The sequence below is a fragment of the Polistes fuscatus genome, unplaced genomic scaffold (assembly GCF_010416935.1).
Source record: "Polistes fuscatus isolate 324 unplaced genomic scaffold, CU_Pfus_HIC Scaffold21, whole genome shotgun sequence".
NCBI lineage: Eukaryota > Metazoa > Arthropoda > Insecta > Hymenoptera > Vespidae > Polistes > Polistes fuscatus.
Genome location: NW_025113098.1, coordinates 3,236,774 through 3,258,437, shown reverse-complemented (window position 1 = coordinate 3,258,437; position 21,664 = coordinate 3,236,774). Strand labels below are relative to the sequence as shown.

Genomic DNA, 21,664 nt, shown 5'->3' with positions numbered 1-21,664 from the left:
CAAACAATATTCTGAAATGTTTTGTTTTTTTCGCCCGGTAGACTTACGACGCCTCTGAGGCGTCTTATTCGTTTTTGGTCCCAAAACCTTGCGACGCCTCTGAGGCGTCTTATTCGTTTTTGGTCAAATAACCTTGCGACGCCTCTGAGGCGTCTTATTCGTTTTTGGTCCGATAACCTTATGACGCCTCAGAGGCGTCTTTGTAAGTTAAAGGGTTAATGGCCTCTTCGTACCGTTGCATATCGCGTGCATATTGCATACGACATAGATTCGATATGTATGGTATAGTCACTGTTCCGATTATATAGTCAGAGTTTTTCTCCAATATTCATAGGATATCTATATTTGTTCGTAACGAAAAAAAAAAAAAAAAAGGAAAGAAAGGAAAGGAAAGGAAATGATTTAGTTTAAGGGGTTATACGCAGTTGCGAGGCTCGAAAAAGACGTATTTTCATGAATTTTTTCTAGAAACAGTTTTTATTTATCAAAAAAAATTGTTGGTAATTCAAATAGAGTGAACTTTTGAGAATACAATAGCGCGTCGATTCTGTAAAATATTAATCTGCATTGCTCCTGTAGATGATTTCCTGAACGTCCTCTAAAAAAAGACGTTTGACGGTGATCTCCATTTTGGCGGTTTGGATTATCCGAAATTAAAAAATATGGTGGATTCTTTTAAAGGATAGATTAATGCAGGTATTAAAACCAAGGAATAATAAAGATTTGGATTTTTGACAAAATGGAGTCTATTTGAAAAAAAGTTGTTGTTTTTGACTAAAATTTTCGCTCTAAATTGTTACAAAAAAATAGTAATAAATTTTTTTAAAAATTATTCCTTATACTTAATACCCGAGGAATATATCTAAGAAGATTGTGTAAAAATTTGAAACCGATCGGTTAAGCCGTTTTTGAAAAATTGAGATCACCGACTTTGAAAATACCGTTTTGAGAAAAACGCGTTTAAAGTTTCAAAGAGACGTTTACACATAGTTAAAAATTTTTGTTTGCAGCTTACACGAAGTGAAGAATATTTGCTGGATCAATTTGAAATTTTCAGAGAATATACTTAAATATATGTACATTCCGAAAATGCAAAAAAAAAAAAAAAATCGATTTTTTGAAAATCCTAACTGCGTATAACCCCTTAAATCGTTAATCTCGTTCGGGATATCATTCTAATTCGTTTTAATCGTTTTCATTGTTGAAATACTGTCGCAATCGTGCCATTAATCTATTCCTCGGTAGAAGAAGCCTTATTTACGAACCTGATAGGAAACGACCGGAATAGAATCCCAAGGGGTAGACGTACGGAACTTGTATTTCTCGCTCGATAACAGGATAATCCGATTTAGATATAAGTATATATATATATATATCATACAGAATATTGCGATATCGTTTTTTCCTAACATTTTTTTCTTCATTCTTTTGTTCCTTTTTTTGTTCCTTTTTTTTTGTTCGTTTATCTTCCGTTTTTAATATTACCCGACAAATATTTCATCGTACATTCCGCCACTCTGTTCATTTTTCATTCGGCACTATAATCGAATCTAAACGATTACGATCCGACGATTATTTTCTCTTTTCGAAAATTCTTCACGTGTAACTTTAGAGAGAAAGAGAGAGAGGGAGATAGCAAGTGGAAAAAGAAAGAACATAAAAAAAACAAACCACATATTTACAATTGTAAAGCAATTAAATTTAGGGTAAATTAATTACCATGTAAGCAATTAATTATACGTATGTTATATTTTTGAAATACGTACTTTCAAAAGTCGAGCAAAAATTCTGACACAAAATTTCGATTGACGAAAACGTATCTTCGAATTCCATATGTTTTTTGCGTATTTTTGTTCACATATTTTTATTACGTTTCTCTATCCAGCGTGTTCTTTTTTTTTTAATTTCTTATTCGTATTATTTCGCAGAAAAAGGATCGATTTGTTTAAATGCATGCTTCGATATGCACGTTCGTCATCTCGCTGGTCCTCAACTGATTGTTAACGTGAAGTTCAGACGACGCATTACTGTGTACCAAATCTTGTTTCTTGTGAATTTGTCCGAGATCTCGTACCGGTCCTATTGCTGCACAACAACTCTCCAACGTTTTTCTGAACGCCGCACGGAAATCACGATTGAAGTATGCATAAATCAATGGATTCAATGCGCTGTTGAAGTAGCCTACCCAAAAGACTACTGCAACTACAATGTCACCGCATTCACAAGCATCGCAGAGAGACGTAATGACGTACCTATTCAACATAAAGAAAAGAACAAATGTTATAAAATATTGTGTTCTATATGTATATATTATATAATAATATAATAATAAAATAATATGATAATAATATTATTATTTAATATAATTATATAATATATATAATATAAAAATAAAATATAATATATATATATATTTTTGTATATAATAAAATTTATAATATATATATTAGGGTGAACCAAAAGTTCGTGCATTTATTGCGTTGTTTCAGATATTGCAATTTTATTTTGTTATTTTTTTTTTTGGAAATCAATTAAAATTATTTGATTTGCGAGTGTTGTTCTATGTATATATATTATATAATATATATAATAAAAACAAAATATAATATATATATATTAAAGTGAACCAAAAGTTCGCCCATTTATTGCGTTGTTTCAGATACTGCAATTTTTTTTTTTGAAGTCAAAATTATTTGCTTTGCGAATGAAATTATTAATTTAAAAAATGCACAAACTTTTGATTCATCCTAATAGATCATATTATTATTATTATTAAAATGAATAACGTTTCTTATTAGATTTATATTATAGTTTAGAGTTTATCTCGAAATTAGAACGCGTCATTCGTAATTCTGTCATAACAGTACGTTGTATGATTTTAAAATTGCTTCCATTGATAGAAGAAGAAACAAGTTTATTGGATGCTTTTCAGTAGGACATATAGACCATCAAACGGACCTCGATTTCTTTCCCATTCAATTCCTTGACACCTTTTGCTAGAGGATTCTTATTCCAACGGCATTATTGGAATTCAATTCGACTTCGTACTCTTGCGATTTCCTGACAAGGAAACTACGATGATGTCAAAAAGCTATGGATGGAAATGTATTGACATCTATTTTATTCTTTTTTCTCTCTAGCTTATATATATTTTCACTTTACTATCGTGACAAATCTTGTTACGAACGTATAGCAAATATAGGTTTTATGTGAGTTCAAAGAAATGAATGTTAAACAAAAAAATGGAAAGGATTTATCAATTGTACGAAGGATTAGTGATCAAATATTATACTTTGTGATACTTTCATATGAATGAAAGTTATGTTTTTTAATATTCACAAACAATTTTATAAAAAAAGTTTAGTTATACAGTTGAAAAAAATATACCACGAATGTTCATGTGAGTTCAAAGAAATTAATGGTAAGAAAAAAAAATAGAAAAAATGTATCAGTTGTATGAAAGATTAGTGATCAGATATTATACAGTAATAATACTCCCATATTAATGAAAGTTATGTTTTTTAATATTCACAAACAATTTTATAAAAAAAGTTTAGTTATATAGTTGAAAAAAATATATCACGAATGTTCATGTGAGTTCAAAGAAATTAATGGTAAGAAAAAAAAATGGAAAAAATGTATCAGTTGTATGAAAGATTAGTGATCAGATATTATACTTTATGATACTACCATATTAATGAAAGTTATGTTTTTTAATATTCACAAACAATTTTATAAAAAAAGTTTAGTCATACAGTTGAAAAAAAACCACGAATGTTCATGTGAATTCAAAGAAATTAATGGTAACAAAAAAGAAAAATAGAAAAAATGTATCAGTTGTATGAAAGATTAGTGATCAGATATTATACAGTAATAATACTCCCATATTAATGAAAGTTATGTTTTTTAATATTCACAAACAATTTTATAAATAAAAGTTTAGTCATACTGTTGAAAAAAACCACGAATGTTCATGTGAATTCAAAGAAATTAATGGTAACAAAAAAGAAAAATAGAAAAAATGTATCAGTTGTATGAAAGATTAGTGATCAGATATTATACAGTAATAATACTCGGGTATTAATAAAATTCTTTTAATATCCGCAAACATTTTTATAGAAAAGTCTAGTCATTCAGTTTAAAAAGAAAGATAATCGTAACCTTTGTCTATCTATTTTTGGTATATCTAAACTAAAGTTAAGGTCAATATTACATAAATAAAACGTTGTATGATTGATATTGATCGTTATCGGTTCGAGACAAGAAGCAAAAGTATGTTTTCGTACTTTACACTTAATTGAATTTCTACATCGTTCAACGTTTTACCTGTGACGAAAAAACGTCTCAAACTCATTTGATATTTTATACGTTAAAATATTAATATGCAAAGAAAAAAAAAAAACACATAGGAGGTATCAATCGATACGTTATTTTCTTTTGGTCTGATACAATACGTTCAGTGAATCGTTCGTTCTTCATTCATTAACAACAAGTTGTTGTTAGTAAAGTAGAGCAATATGAAGATAATGAAGTGTTTCGTTTGGAAAGCACTGTAATAAAATCTGGGTCGAGATTTGTAGATAACGAATATCATATCTGTATCTTAGCGACAAATTTTCCAAAGAAAAAAAAAAAGGAAAATTTGTTAAAAGTACACACGAAAGTTCATCTTTGATTTATTATATTTACTCGAGGTCGCCAATGAAAAAAATAGAAAAAAAAAATTTAGTAAGCAAACTCGTGAATTTTGTAAACTGTTACTGACCAATCGTAGCAGTTGAAAGAGCCCCTATCAAAGTAGTGACCTTCGTGATATATAGGTCATTCGAGGGAATCGAAGTATCATGAAGAGAGAAGGTAGCTAGGTCAAGTGTTATACGAACAGCCAAAGTGAGGAGAATATCGGTTTACGTTGTTTGACGAAATAACGAAAACGTAAAACGTATATAAAACTTTATCAAAGATTTCATGAAATTTTCATTATATTTATATTGATATTTCCAATGAAATCTATCAATAATCAATTTCATTCAAGATTTTCATTCTATATATGATATTTCGTATTTTATTATTATTATTATTATCATCATCGTCATCCGGATTATATTCAAATTGATCTCTTTTGATTGTTTCAATAATTAATGATCTTTCCGAAATAATAATCCTCGTTAATTTTGTAAATACCTCGAACGTTATTCATTGTTATCGATTATATTATAGTATATATATTTAAAAAAATAAAACGAAACGTAATAACGTCGAAATCGAGATGACGGAATTACGTGAATGGATTAAAATGATTGATACGACACGGAGGGGGACGGGGAGAGGGATAAAGATATCAGTTTATCGAAATTTTAATTTTCAAGCAACGCATAGAATATAAAAGTTAATAAATTCGAATGATAGTTCAATTGCAAGTATAAAACTTCACGTGAAGTGTATTTTCGGAAGTCAACAAATGGTAAGATTTATAAAAGTTGGTCAGGTATTAATAGAATTAATCTTTTGATTTGGTAAAAAAAAGAAAATAATTCAAAAATGAAAACAACAAATTAGAATTTTGATTTCCAAAAGAATCAGATTCTTTCAAAAAAATCATTCGTAAAGAATTTTCGGGTAGAAATTTATTCAAAGGGACATTCTCGTAGATAAAAAATAAGCAAGTTTTATAAGCACGCGTGTAATAATACGATCATGTTATCAATTTAACCTGTCACCGAAATTGTATCAGCTTAAATTCACACGTATGGTTACAAGGGGATACATGCACGAATGAACACGTCAATGTAATACATTTATAGATAAAAATACCCAAAAAATTCCGAATTTCTGTCGGTGGAAAGAATACAATAAAAGTAGTAATATGTTAAAAGTTGGAACAAGGAAACCGGTTATCGAGTAATTTTACAATTAAAAGAAGAATCTTTTTTTAAATGACTTGCCATTATTTTAATTCCGGTTAACACTAGATTTACGGACCGAGCCAATTTGACTCATTACAAAAATTTGTTTACCATATATATATATAACTTAAATATTATTTTTTATAAATATATGTTGGTTTTTAGTTATTTAATGAAATATACGTAAATATTAATTCCTCCCCTTTACTCAATCTTCTTCGTTTGTTTGTTTTAGGTTAGGTTTAACACTAGATTTACGGACTGAGCCAATTTGACTCATTACAAAAATTTGTTTATATTTATGTTATATATATATAACTTAAATATTATTTTTTAAAAACATATGTTGGTTTTTAATTACTTAACGAAATATACGTAAATATTAATTCCACCCCTTTACTCAATCCTCCATTTAACAATGTTTGTAAGTCATTAGAAAAATAATGTACAAAATATCACTAAAACACTAGATTTACAATCTAGTGTTAAATAAAATCAAATAAATTCGTAATAAATAAAATTAGGAAGTAGCACGCGATTTGATTCGATCAAGTTAAGGTTTTTTTCCATCCCTTTTGACGAGTTTTAATAATGACAATGATTCATATTTTTTCCTCTCGAGATTCTCGTATGCGAGATAAGATGAGTCTTGAACATTTCGCGTATGAAAGTACATCCGTAGTATGGACCATTGTGCTGACTATTCGTAGTGCTTACATGAAATGCTTTGAGGTAGCACTTTAAACACTCACACACACACATATATATACGATGAACCGACACGTATATACTTGTGACAGATCAAGGTTGGGTTATACGGATAGACTTATATATCGTGTTCTGGGCAAACCACTTCAGATCGTTCCAGCACACTACTTTTTCCACTTGAAACTATCGATCGTCTCTGTACACGGCACTCTCACCTTTTTACAGTGTTACCGCACCCTTAGGAATTTTCGTTTCGATAACCGTTCCAACTTTTATTTTTGTTTTCCATATGGAAACCATAGGAAGAACATATTTTTCCAAAAACAGAAATTAAAACAGGATCGTTAATGTATTATTAATATATTTTACGGACTGGGAAACGATACGATGCACGTGCACTTGTCTCAAATCCCCAAAACCTGAGCAATATCTCATCAAAGTTTTTTATTACGGGATTTTTAATCATAGTGGATCACCGTTTATTGACTCGTTATGAAGATAAGTGCTTATGCACACCTGTAAATTGTTAATTAAAACAATAACTTCACGTAGGAAGTTTATATTTTCATACGTAAAAATAATAATATCAGATTTATCTAATATATTACTTTAAATATTTATTTTTTATAACATTGAACTACATTTATTTTCATTTATTGGCCACGTTTCGAGGATTTGAGACGTTCGAGATGAAATTCGTGAAATTGGACATCAAAGTTCGGTCCACTTAAACAACGGTCGAAATAATAACGTTTTTCTCGTGTATCATTAAATATTGGCTTGTTTCCAGAAAAAGGAAAATGGGGGGAAGAAAATTTCTAATTCTCGATAAAGTTTAATTCGCGTGAAAGTTTAGGAAGAAAATCGTTGTCAGAACTCTTCGGTCACAAATATTTCATGATTTTACTTCGTTCGTTTTCGGTTAACTGAGAAAGGAACTAAAGGCTAAACGGGGGGATGAAAATAGAATATTTTTAATCGTTGAAAAGTTGAAGTTCGAAGGAAATGTTCTTTGAAATTGTCGTAGAATTTTATATACAATTTAACGATCCTATTTCTCGCGTATTATTTTTGCACGTAACGCGAGATTTTATTCAAAGAATCAAGATACATCTCGTATATAATATTTGTAGTATCCGATAGAGGATAAAATGACGGCAATAATAATTTACAGTGATATACTTTGATAAGTATCATCCTACGAGATATCTCATTTTACTTTTAACAATTTTAATCCGTACCGTATCATCATTTTCTACCGAGGAAATAACTTGACAAGTTTATTAGAAAGTTATGGAAATTCTTCTTTTTTTTTTTCTTTTTCATTAATAAGATTTATTTTGTAACTCGATAACTAGCTCTCGAGTTCTTTGATAATAGAGTTTTTTTTTTTTCCTAAGAAATTTCGATGAAAAAGTTTATGAGATTTTTTCACGAACAGGCTTATTTGTCTTTCTTGGATTAAAGAGAAAAAAAAAAGACCAAAAAATCATTAATTAACGTGGAAATAAAATCATATAATCAGATTAACGCGATCAACAACGACCATTCTTCTGTGATCAAAATCATTTACGTTGAATAATTTGAAAAATAATTATTCGTAATAAATGAACATTACTTTACCAGAGAAAAAAGGGAAGCCAGCATGCTAAAAATGCTGACATGATGATCCCGAGTGTTCTGGCTGCCTTCCTCTCGCGTTTCATTTTACTGCTGCTGGTGATGGGTGGTTCTTCCGGTTGAAGATCATGCGAAGATTGATCTACCGTGGGTAATGATGTAATACCCGCGGAAATACCATTGAATCGCATGTGTTTATTTAAAAGTGCAGCCGCCACTTTGCTTCTGAAAATAAAAAACAAAAAGCAACGTAATACAAAAATAACATCGAAAGAACAGAACAAACTTTCTTCATTCTTACGCAGTAAATATTTTATGCATTTTGTAATATTAATTATGTTAAAGTCAAAGTTAAGATGTCAAAGTTAACGATGATATTTTTTTTTTAAATAAACGTACATACTTTTTTTATGACGCATACTTTGATCTCATGTATCTTCAGAATTATTTTATGCATTTTGTAATATTAATTATGTTAAAATCAAGATGTCAAAGTTAACGATGATACTTTTTTTTTTTTTCTTTTTTTAAATAAACGTGCATACTTTTCTTATGACGCATATTTTGATCTCATGTATCTTCAGAATTATTTTATGCATTTTGTAATATTAATTATGTTAAAATCAAGATGTCAAAGTTAACGATGATACTTTGTTTTTTTTTTCTTTTTTTTTAAATAAACGCGTATACTTTTCTTATGACGCGCACTTTCATCTCATAAATCTTGAGATTTCATATTTTCAATTCTCATTGTTAGATAAAGTTTTCAGTAATAAAGAAAAAGGTATTACTGCCCCGTAAAGTGATTTCCGCTAAGGAAAGCAGCAGTTCCCTGAAATATGGCTAATTTTGCTCATTCTTCTTTCATCTAGAATGAAAAGAACGAGGCCAGGTGTTCACTCTCTCTCTCTCTCTCTCTCTTTCTCTAGAATCGAATTAAAGATATGGATTTATTTTTTCTTCAAGAGTGTTGAGAAAACGGTATTACTTTGTACTATAATACTATGCGATTGTGTTCTCTTGCGTAATACGAATGAAAAATTACAATATATTTATATATTATCATTTTTTCAATTATTAGTCGTAAAATTCTATCGCGTTTACGTATATCGTTTGATCGAGTTTGAAATATTAATTTAAAATATTTTTTATATTATATTTTTATATCATTATTATTTTTTTTTTTATATAATATTATATTATTTTTTTTATATAATATTTTATAAAATATTAATTGAAATATTAAATTAAGAAAATCCGAAATTTCAATAAATATTATTATATTAATATATTATAAATATTATTATTATAATAATTATTATATTTATATTATATTAACATACCATGTTATAATTATTATATTAATTAATTATTATTATATTATTATATTAACGATATTTCAATAAATATTATGTGAGATGCGAGCACCTCCAAGCCAAACTTAAATAGGCATTCGTGAGGAGATTGGACGGTGGGCCCTGGATAGCTCAATTGGTTAAAGAGCAGTCGCCCGGAAATAGAAAGCGGAAGACCCCCGGGTTCGAGTCCCCCCAGTCCAGTCAGTCCAACGGCCCAATTTTTTCGCGAATCCTACAATTATTATATTATTCGCGAAACGATTCGAACGAAAATTTATTCCACCCTTTCCAAAGAAAAAGATAAAAAGAGAGAGAGAAAAAAAAACATTAATTTTTGGAAGGAAACGAAAAAAAGAAATCGCATTCTTTAAACGAGTATAATTTGTTTAGAAATAAATTCAATTTTGAGCGTATCAAAAACGCGATACCTTTATTCATAATTATAATTAACAATACCCAACGCGAGGAAAAATAAATTTCAATACAATTATTCCCTAGTTTAATTTATTTCATTCAGTTGAGATATCGCGGTTTTGTGAAATTAATGAGCTGAACGTTAATAATGGATTCCCCCCTCCCCCCTCCCCCCGTTAGAGATATACTCTCAGTTATTATGTGTTAGTTGTTAAACTGGTAAAAGTATAGATCGTTGAATTTCCTCGCTATACAAATGTTGCTTTTGACAGAGTATGATAATTATTCATGAAATCGTTTATCTTTATCCCTATCAGTAAGGGAAACCTTGACATTGGCCCTATTAATCATACGCTCATACGCTCTGCTATTTCGTGTTTTCATCTGTTAACTATGAAAGATCTCTTCTTGAACGCTTTTACAAACCGTAAGTATCCATATTCTCCAGTCTTTTTCATATGTCTCGACGACTTGTCTCTTTCTTCAAAATCCCAGCTTACAGTATCTATTATTCCTTCCCTTTTCACTAGGTTTATAACAGTCTACGACCTAGTTCGTGGATACATAAGAACATAACGTATGTCAAAGGATTGGAAAAAGAAAAAGTAAATACTTTTATCCAGTTAATACCTATTTTTTTATTTATTATTTATTATATATTACTTATATGTTCATGTGAAAGATCGAAATTGGATAATGTCAAGATTTGTATAATTAAATATCAAAATATACCAAATATATTTCGATGAAAGATCGAATATTTGAGGGTTTATTATAAATTAATATTTCTGAAATATACCAAGTGACCATTTGATTTTTTTTTTATTTTTATTATTATTATATACCTATATGTTAACGTGAAAGATCGAAATTGGATAATATCAAGATTCGTATAGTTGAATATCGAAATATACCAAATATACTTCGATGAAAGATCGAATATTTGATTTTATTTATTTTATAAATTTATTTATATTTATTATTATAATTTTTATATATTTATTATATTTTTTTATATTTATTATATTTTTATATATTTTATATATTTATTATTATAAATTAATATTTCTGACATATACCAACTAACCATTTGATTTTTGACATCATCCACTTTCAATATTTAACGGTAACACATAGATAATCTTAGAATTCGTAATTATATGAATGCTATGGTAGGATCAAAAGCTTGCTCGTTAGGTGAACACGTAACTCGAATCCGTCGGAAATGAAAATGTTAAAATTTAGATACTTTTTTCTCTCTTTTGTATTGTTTTTTTTTACTTTTCTTTTTTATACCGCATGCACGTGTACAAGTGCATACTCGGTTCCATTGATGATGATAGAAAGAAGAATAACAGACCGCGTTCAAATAATTCATTCGAAAGTTGTACGTGTTTATTCGGTTATTATATTTATATTCTAACGTATTATAAAATAATAATAATAATAATAGACCTCGTGCTCTCGTTAGGTGAACACGTAACTCGAATCCGTCGAAAATAAAAATGTTCAAGTTTCGATATAATACTTTTTTTCTCTCTTTTGTATTGTTTTTTTTTTTACTTTTCTTTTTTATATCGCATGCACGTGTACAAGTGCATACTCGGTTCCATTGATGATAAAAAGAAGAATAACGGACCGCGTTCAAATAATTCATTCGAAAGTTCAACGTGTTATTCGGTTATTATATTTATATTCTAAATGTATTATAAAATAATAATAATAATAGTAGCCAAAATTTGAAACAAATATTAAAAAATATCCCATACATATTATTCCAAATACAATCAATATATAATATATATACATATTATACATATTATTATTATTATATTAATACATATTTATTTATTATATATATATTATATATATGAGCCGTTTATTTCGAAAGTGGCCTAACTCCATTTTTCATTTTTTTCCGGTTACCCACGGTAACATGTACAGCTTCAAATTATCTATCAATAAAGCATTTAAGATTTTTTATATTCCGAGTAAATACGGTCATTCTGGACACATAAGTTTTCAGAGTTAGTTGAATCACTGAACCGTTTATTTTGAAAGTGGCCTAACTCCATTAGGAGTAGAGATTTTGGTGTGGTAAAAATGGCATTAAAAAAAAATAATTTACTGTTTGTCCCCCGAGAGTATTACAATATTATCAAAAAGTGTCGGAAAGGTAATAACTTTATTGTACATGAAATGAGACAAGAAGATTTTGTATCAACAAAATTATTAGAAGACGCAATTTTTAAAAGGGTCAAGAATTCTAACGGAGAACCAATAAACTGGTTAAAAATATATGTTGGATGGGTTTTGTCAAAAATGAATAAGATTTTCTATAAGACATCAATGAATGAGAACAAAATTTGAAAGTCCTGAATTTAATACCACGTCGGGGTAGACCAAGAAAGTTCGAAAATATTGTATTGACACCACTGTATAAAAATATAAGACAAATTACAACCGCAAAATTAAGGACATAATTGACTTATTACGATATATACCACTGGAACATCATGATTTCTTTAAATCCCTTTCACATACACAAAATGTAGATGAGTAGAAAATTGTTTTGTAATTTATGTTTGTAAAAAATATTTTCAATCGCATAATTTATGTTTTTAAAGTATTATAAAGATATGTAAAATAAAATAAGTATTGTTTTTTCCGCAATTTGAAGCATCTTAAATTATGTTTAATGGACTTCGGTTCCTTCAAATTTTATAACGAATCTGGTTGTTAATTTTGAAAGTGGCCTAACTCCATTCTTGCTAAGAAAACGCATATTATTCACTTAATAATTGCCATTATTTTAATAGGAACTGTAAATTTAACACCTTTAGATACACTTAAGCAACATAACTCATTGTTATTCTTTACGTATATTTTTAATTGCATTGAAACGCAAACCTTTAAATATCTCAATTTAAGGTTATATGGAGTTAGGCCACTTTCAAAATAAACGGCTCATATATTATATTATACATATAATTATTATTATATTAAATTATATACATATTACATATTATTACATATACATATTATTCCAAATACAATCAATATATACACACGAAAGAATTGTTTTTAATTTTCGCGCAATAACCAAATGGTTTTTGTTTAAAACGTAATAGTTTGGTATAATCCGTGATTGGATACGTTTTTGTTTAATCGTACAAAGATCAAATACGTTGACGTACAATATTTGTTCATAAATCTTTCGGCTTTAAAACGTACTCGGCGAATTAATCCATTATCACACACAGGGGTGGGGGTTGGGGGTTGGGGGGGTGAAGAGGGGAATTGATTGCTCTAGGCAAATAAATTAATCGCCGGATTTAACTAGAGATGGGCAATGGGAGGAAAACAAATAAAAAGAATAAAATAAACGGAGGGGTGAGGGAGGGAGGAGGGTGGAGGGGGAGGGGGTTTAGATAGGGAAAAATTTTAAGACGCATAAATTCTTACTTCGCTATAGTGATTCGTTTTGTTATTTATAGTTGAAAACATAAAGAAGGGAAAACATTAGAGAGAAAAAGTCGAGAAAAGAAATTATAAAAGTCCGATTATGATGGCGTGAGAGTTTGAATTAAGTCGCAGGAATAATAAAGAAAAAAGGAGGACGAATAATAGATTTCGTAGAAAGAAAGAAAAAAAAAAGAGAAAAAAAATATAATAAAAGAAAAACTGAGAGATGGTGGGGACTTGTTTTTTATTATTATTATGACTATCAAGAAAGTATTATTTGGTGGTGAAAAGTGTCAACGTTTCGTGTTCCAGCCACTTTTCCGGCAAATCGTTGGAAGATTGTAAAGAAACGTAATACAAAAGCCATGGGGGGGGGGGGATTACGTGCATGGAAATCGTGATATTAAACGACGATCGATTAAAAGCAAAACGTTCTCTAATGTTTATGAAGTTTTCAATGAAAAATTTCGTACTATATCGAAATGTTTATGAATTAATGAAAATTATTGCAATAATACGATTATATTCGGAAACAATTGAAAGTTTATTCGATATTTTCTGATTATTTTGTCGTTTGATACTTATTTTCATGTTATCATTTGATTATTTTCTTTTTAATTATTGTGTTGAATTTTTTAAGATCTTTTTTTTGTAACTTCGGTATATTTTTGAGTGTTTTGTGATTATTGTCATTTTTTTTTTCAAAGATTGATTTCAAAGGAATAAAGGAAAAAAGTATTTCGTATCAGGGTGTAATTATTGATAAAAAAAAAAGGAAATAAATGTATCACAGATCTCGAGTAATCAAAAGTGACCACTTCCATGGGGAAAGAAACGCAAGCTGGCAAGCATAATCCAGGATTGTGAATGATATGATGGAAAATGGGATTGAGAAGTATGCCTGTGGGAATCTCAACAGGGATCATTTGCAATTGGTCTCGCGAGAGATGGTTGAGTGGCTAAAGAGTCAAAATGAATGGAAGAGAGGAAAAAAGAAAGTAGAGGAAAGAGATTAAATAAATAATAAAAGAAGAGAAAGGATTTGTGAAAAAGAGCTTTAGCAATTCTGATTTTACGTTTGCATTTACTATTCGTTTACGAGTTTCTCTCGATGATTCTTATTTCATTTTATTAAAAGTCTTTGACGTTTCTCCTGGCCGTAGAGTAGGCACTTAAACTTCAATATTGAATTTTAACGGCATAATTTAATAATCGGTTCTATCCTGATATCAAACTGTATAATTCAAGATGAGAATTTATTGCAATTTTCTTTTTGCTTTAAGAGTATTACTATTGAATGATTTATAATACAATTAATTTTTTTATCTTATACAGAAATTTTAATATTAAAATAGGTATAATAGGGAATTTTGTAAAACTGTATAATTAAAGATGAGAATTTATTGCAATTTCTTTTTGTTTAAGGAGTATTACTATTGTATGATTTATAATACAATTAATTTTTTTATCTTATCCAAAAATTTTATTATTAAAATAGGTATAATAGGGAATTTTGTAAAACTGTATAATTCAAGATGAGAATTTATTTCAATTTCCTTTTTCTTAAAGAGTATTAATATTGAATGATTTATAATACATATTATATAAATGAATTCTTATTTCATTTTTAAAGATTCTGAATTTCCTGGTAAAAAAAAGTATGTAATTGATGATCAATATTGAATTATATAGTATAAAATAATCAGTTCAATCATATCAAACTGTATAATTCAAGATAAGAATTTATTGCAATTTCTTTTTACTTAAAATGTATTACTATTCAATGATTTATAATACATATTATATAAATGTATAAATGAATTCTTATTCCATTTTTAAAGTTTCTGAATTTCCTGGCAAAAAAGTATGTAATTGATAATCAATATTGAATTATATAGTATAATATAGTCAGTTCAATCATATCAAACTGTATAATTCAAGATGAGAATTTATTACAATTTCTTTTTGCTTAAAGAGTATTACTATTAAATGATTTATAATACATATTATATAGATGTAGATGAATTCTTATTTCATTTTTAAAGTTTCTGAATTATTGTTTCTGAATAATATAGTTAGTTCAATCATATCAAACTGTATAATTCAAGATGAGAACTTATTGCAATTTCCTTTTTCTTAAAGACCATTACTATTGAATGATTTATAATACATATTATATAAATGTATAAATGAATTCTTATTTCATTTTTATAGTTTCTGAATTTCCTGGCAAAAGAAAGTATGTAATTGATGATCAATATTGAATTATACAGTATAATATAGTCAGTTCAATCATGATATCAAGCTGTATAATTCAAGATAAGAATTTATTACAGTTTCCTTTTGCTTCAAGAGTATGACAATCAAATATTATATAACATATATTTACACAAATATATATATTATAATAGTTGTTGACGATCAAGTTATCTAGGACGTTTCTCCTCTTTCCTCAAAATGACCGTCACTCTACATACAAGTGATTAACAATAGAAACCATCGATTCCTCTCTTTCTCTCTCTCTATCTCTCTGTTTCTTTATCATTGAAACTAACAAGATCGATATGAAGAGTTCACTTGACGTGAAAGCTATAGAAACAAGAAAACCATTTGCTTCGGCATTTATTTTCCTCGAACAAAAGTCAGAATTTAATCGAAATTTGATGTTAAAACGTAACAAGTATACTAAAGTTGTTTGTTACATTTATAGTTGATAATTAATAATATGAAACGAATTATGATGATTCGATTGATGGTTGGTTATATGATTACTATTTTATTTTTATTACTCATGACCCCCTTCAGTCATAAAAAGTCACATATATCCCCATAATCATGAAAGTGGTTTAATTGTAAGACAAAATTCAAACGAAAAATAAATTCATTTTAAATTGAATTCATTCAATGTTATTTTAATAATAATTTAGTGAAATATGAATCGTTTAATAGTGTGCTCGTTATTTAATCAATATTATATTGAATTTATTTAATGTTCAAATGTGATCATTGAAGATATTTTGAAATATAATATACGTGATTTACATAAAACCACTTTTATAATTATATGGACACATATATTATATACATCTATCCACTAGTTTCGATCGAGTCTAACAGGTAGCTCGTAGGTGCATATCGATTATACTGTCTATAAACTAACGATACTTTTTTACTTAAGGATTTGCCATTACATTCTATAAATAGATAACTTACTACCTTCTTATAACTTATCCTTGACTGTGACTTCGACATACGTAACAATAGTAATATAAGTTCTTTCAGAAGCCAATACGATTAAATTCAAAAAACAAAAAATAAAAAATTGAGAATATTAATATTTTATAATACATAATAATTAAAATATCATACTTTAATTATTTTCACGAATAATGTGTAATATATAATTGTTAGATAATTAAATGACAAATAAAATCGATCTTTATATTTATCTTAAATATATATATATTTATATATAATTATATTATATTTAATTTTATATTTAATTTTAATTTAAATTTGTATTAAATATTTATTAAATTTAATTATTTAATTAAAATAAATTTATATTTTAATTTATTATTTATTTAATTTTTATTAAATTTATTAAATATTTATTAAATTTAATTATTTAATTAAAATAAATTTATATTTTAATTTATGATTTATTTAATTTTTATTAAATTTATTATTTAAATTTTATATTTAATTTAATATTATATTTATATATATATATTAATTAATTATATCGTGTTAAATAAAAATACGATAAACGTATTACAAGATTATAAAGTTAAATATTAGTTTAAGATAATAATTGTAAGGAAATCAAATCAAAAGTGTTATTAAAGTGTTTAAGAAATATACCTTACGGTAAAATATATACAGATCGTTATATTTTCATCTCTAGTATTACAAAGTGTACTTGTTTTCCGTGCTTTCAGACTCGCCAGGAGGCTAATGCTTGCTTGTCAAGCGAGCAACATTATCCTAAGAGCAAAGTTGCTACGAGGTAAGAGAAAGTGTCGTTTCGTTATACCCTTCTCTAAGAAATATTTTAACTTTCTAAGTATCGCTTTTGTTCATCGTGCAACTATCGGATTCGACGAAATGAAATGAAATGAAGTAGAAAATGATCAAATGAAATAACACGATGTTGATTAAATTACTTACATTAATCTATTGTAATGTAACATTGTATTACGTTAAAGTAATTATCTTGTCAATCAAATATTTAATTGAAGATTATTTAGTGAATACGATCCAAAGTAAAATTAAATAAATTATTCATGAAAATAATTGTATAATTAAAATTAAAGAACAAACAAATAGACAATTTTATCAATAACGTTTGAATTTAATAAGAAATGATTTAATATGATATATGATGTGAACAATATTGTAAATAATTTTTAACAGCGAATATTAATTGATTTTAATTTAATATTTAAAAAGACAATTTCTTTTTTTTTTGTATGGAAAATATAATGATCTTTCTTTAAATACTTATAACGTATTGACACGATTTTCATCGATTTTAGTATCAACGAAATAATCTTTTGGGGCATAGAAAATAATTGTATAATTGAAATTAAAGAAAAAACAAATAGACAATTTTCAATAACGTTTGAATTTAATAAGAAATGATATAATATGATATATGATGTGAACAATATTGTAAATAATTTTTAACAGCGAATATTAATTGATTTTAATTTAACATTTAAAAAGACAATTTTTTTTAATTTTTTTTTTGGATGGAAAATATAATGATCTTTCTTTAAATACTTATAACGTATTGACACGATTTTCATCGATTTTAGTATCAACGAAATAATCTTTTGGGGCATAGAAAATAATTGTATAATTGAAATTAAAGAAAAAACAAATAGACAATTTTATCAATAACGTTTGAATTTAATAAGAAATGATATAATATGATATATGATGTGAACAAAATTGTAAATAATTTTTAACAGCGAATATTAATTGATTTTAATTTAACATTTAAAAAGACAATTTTTTTAATTTTTTTTGGATGGAAAATATAATGATCTTTCTTTAAATACTTATAACGTATTGACACGATTTTCATCGATTTTAGTATCAACGAAATAATCTTTTGGGGCATAGAAAATAATTGTATAATTGAAATTAAAGAAAAAACAAATAGACAATTTTATCAATAACGTTTGAATTTAATAAGAAATGATATAATATGATATATGATGTGAACAAAATTGTAAATAATTTCGTGAATATTAATTGTTTTTAATTTAACATTTAAAAAAACAATTTTTTTTTTTTTGATGGAAAATATAATGATCTTTCTTTAAATACTTATAACGTATTGACACGATTTTCATCGATTTTAGTATCAACGAAATAATCTTTTGGGGCATATTATTCCATGTTTCATTTTAGTTAGAAAGTATGATGTCGTAGAAAAGAGGAGTAATGAGTGTCAGCGGCAGGTTAAAGAGGAAAGCGGTAAGGGGAAAACGAAGTAAGTAATAATCCTTTAGATTAAGGCTCGGGATGGATAACCCAAGCTCAATTTTTCCCTCTAAAAGAAGCTTCTCTCTGAGTAACGAACTCAGAAGGTTAGGGATTTTACGAAAACGATTCGTCGAGTGAAACCTACGAGATGATATCCTCGACTAATTGCATTCGACAAATGCTTTTTCATATATACCCATTTTGACCTCCCTTGGTTGGTTGCCACCACCACCACCACCACCATCGTTGCCACCCTTTTCAATTATAAAATGATCACAATTTCAATAGCAATTAATCTGTTTCATTAAATTAACGTTTTAATCGAAAGTGAATATAAAACGTAACGAATTAAACGTAATAGACGGGAAAATGATTTCAATGAGAATAAATATATGTGTCCATAATTATGAAAGTGGTCTAAGTCAAAATTACAAAACAAAAAAAACTGGTCTGTGTACTTATGTACGCACGTAAGAAGTTATACTTCTTTGCAGTACGAAAATGAATATAACCTCAATAACCTCAAAAATAACTTCAAAAAAATAATATTAAATAATTATTATTATTAATAAAATAATATAAAAATTATTATTAATATAAATATATAATATATAAAATATTATCAATAATAAATAATAATAATAAGAAGAAGTTATACTTCTTTGTTCTACCAAAACGAATATAACCTCAATAACCTCAAAAATAACTTCAAAAAAATAATTTAAAAAAAAAATAATTATTATTATATATATATATATATAAGAAAGAATAAAAAAAAAAACTAGTGTGTGTACTTATGTACGTACGTATGAAGTTATACTTCTTTGCCGTACGAAAATGAATATAACCTCAATAACTTCAAAAATAACTTCAAAAAAATAACCTAAAAAAAAAGAAGTTTATTAATTATTTCACACGATATTATTTTAAATTAAATGAATTCAATGTAATTTTGACGATATTGTGAAAAATGAAGCGTTAGATAGTGTTTGTTATTTCAATATTATATAGAATTCATTGAATATTCAAATGTAATCCTTGAAATATTTCGAAACAAGAAATATATGATTATGAAGTATATGAAAAAAGGAAACTACGTTTTTTTTTTTGATAAAATGTTCACATCTATATATTTCATCGATAGGAAAAAATAATTTGGTTAAGTTAATTTTATGTGGAAGCCAAAAATGGTAGTATATTCGACGATATTAAAAAAATATAAAACGTAACGATGAAACGTAATAGAGGGAAAATAATCAAAGAAAATGATTTAAACGAGAATAAATATATGTGTCCATAATTATTAAATTAAAATTAAAAAAAAATAAGTTTATTTTACACAATATTATTTTAAATTAAATGAATTCAATGTAATTTTGACGATATTGTGAAAAATGAAGCGTTAGATAGTGTTTGTTTTTTGAATATTATAAGAATTCCATTGAATGTTCAAATGTAATCCTTGAAATATTTCGAAAACACAGAAATATATGACTATGAACATATCTGAAAAGGAAACTACATTTCTTTTTTTTGATAAACATGTTCACATCTATATATTTCATCGATAGGGAAACATAATTTGGTTAAGTTAATTTTATGTTGAAGCCAAAAATGGTCATATATTCGACGCTATTAAAAAAAAAGGAAACTTTATGAGATTACAGTTACTGGAATTACATCCTGGCAAAGTTTCGAACGAATTTAATGGTCCAGTACGTTTACATTGGAAATCGAACGTTATATACTCTTATAATATGTGTTATATCTGTACGTATCTAGGGAAACCCTTTAAGTAAGTTTTAACAGAAAATCCAAATAATGAGCATTATGCTAAAAATAACATCCCGAAAAACACGCGGATAGGGTAAGATTTGTATCAGCAAAAAGTAAAGTAATACATAAATTATAAAAGTTTCAATTGAATACCGAAAATAAAGGGGAAATATGATATTTTTGTAAAAAAATATTCAATAATACAAATTCCCTTTGACAAATGAATGGATGAAACTTTTTTCGAAAGTTTAAATCCATTGATTTATGTTAATAAATAAATTACGAATTTGAAAATGTAACGAAATCTTTGAAATCAAAATTATTTGTTGGATATTTGGATTTTTGAATCACCCCCAACGAGAAAGGAAACCTCATCTCGTTATTTACAGATCAAAGAATCGCATAACATTAACCCTTCGCATAATCGAATTTAATCGATGCCAGTTTAAAGAGCTTCCCCCTGTCGTAGGCAAATGTAATGGACAGAGAAAAAAAATGTTAGAAACACGAACAGTTGTGTTCTTTGTTTCGAAATATATTTGTTCAAATTTAACGAGAAAATGGGCTTACAAATTTTGGAAAAATTGAAAAAGACGATTGAATCTTATTATAAAAAGAATAATCAATTATTTCTATTCAAATTTGGGATAATTAAAATGAATTTATGAAAAAAATAATACAAATAATAATAATAAAATATAACAATATTTATAGAATTAATATATAATAATAATTAAACTAATGTGTGTGTGAAATAAAAAGAAAAAATTAAAGGAACGATTGAATCCTATTATGAAAAGAATAATCAATTATTTCTATTCAAATTTAGGATAACTAAAATGAATTTATGAACAAAATAATACAAATAATAATAATAAAATATAATAATAGAATTAATAAATAATATAATATAATGAAATA

The 21,664-nt window shown here is 26.9% G+C and overlaps 1 protein-coding gene across 1 annotated transcript in view; it reads right to left on the bottom strand.

The window, feature by feature from the left end:
* Window positions 1-1,914: 1,914 nt before the first annotated feature.
* Window positions 1,915-21,664, bottom strand: part of LOC122517691 (octopamine receptor beta-1R-like) — a 28,305-nt gene continuing 8,555 nt past the window's right edge. The window contains exons 2-3 of the mRNA XM_043636212.1: window positions 8,238-8,459; window positions 1,915-2,252 (exon numbers count right to left, since the gene is read on the bottom strand). Coding sequence (XP_043492147.1) covers window positions 1,946-2,252; window positions 8,238-8,459 — 529 coding nt within the window. The 3' untranslated portion in view covers window positions 1,915-1,945. The remainder of the gene's footprint in view (window positions 2,253-8,237; window positions 8,460-21,664) is intronic.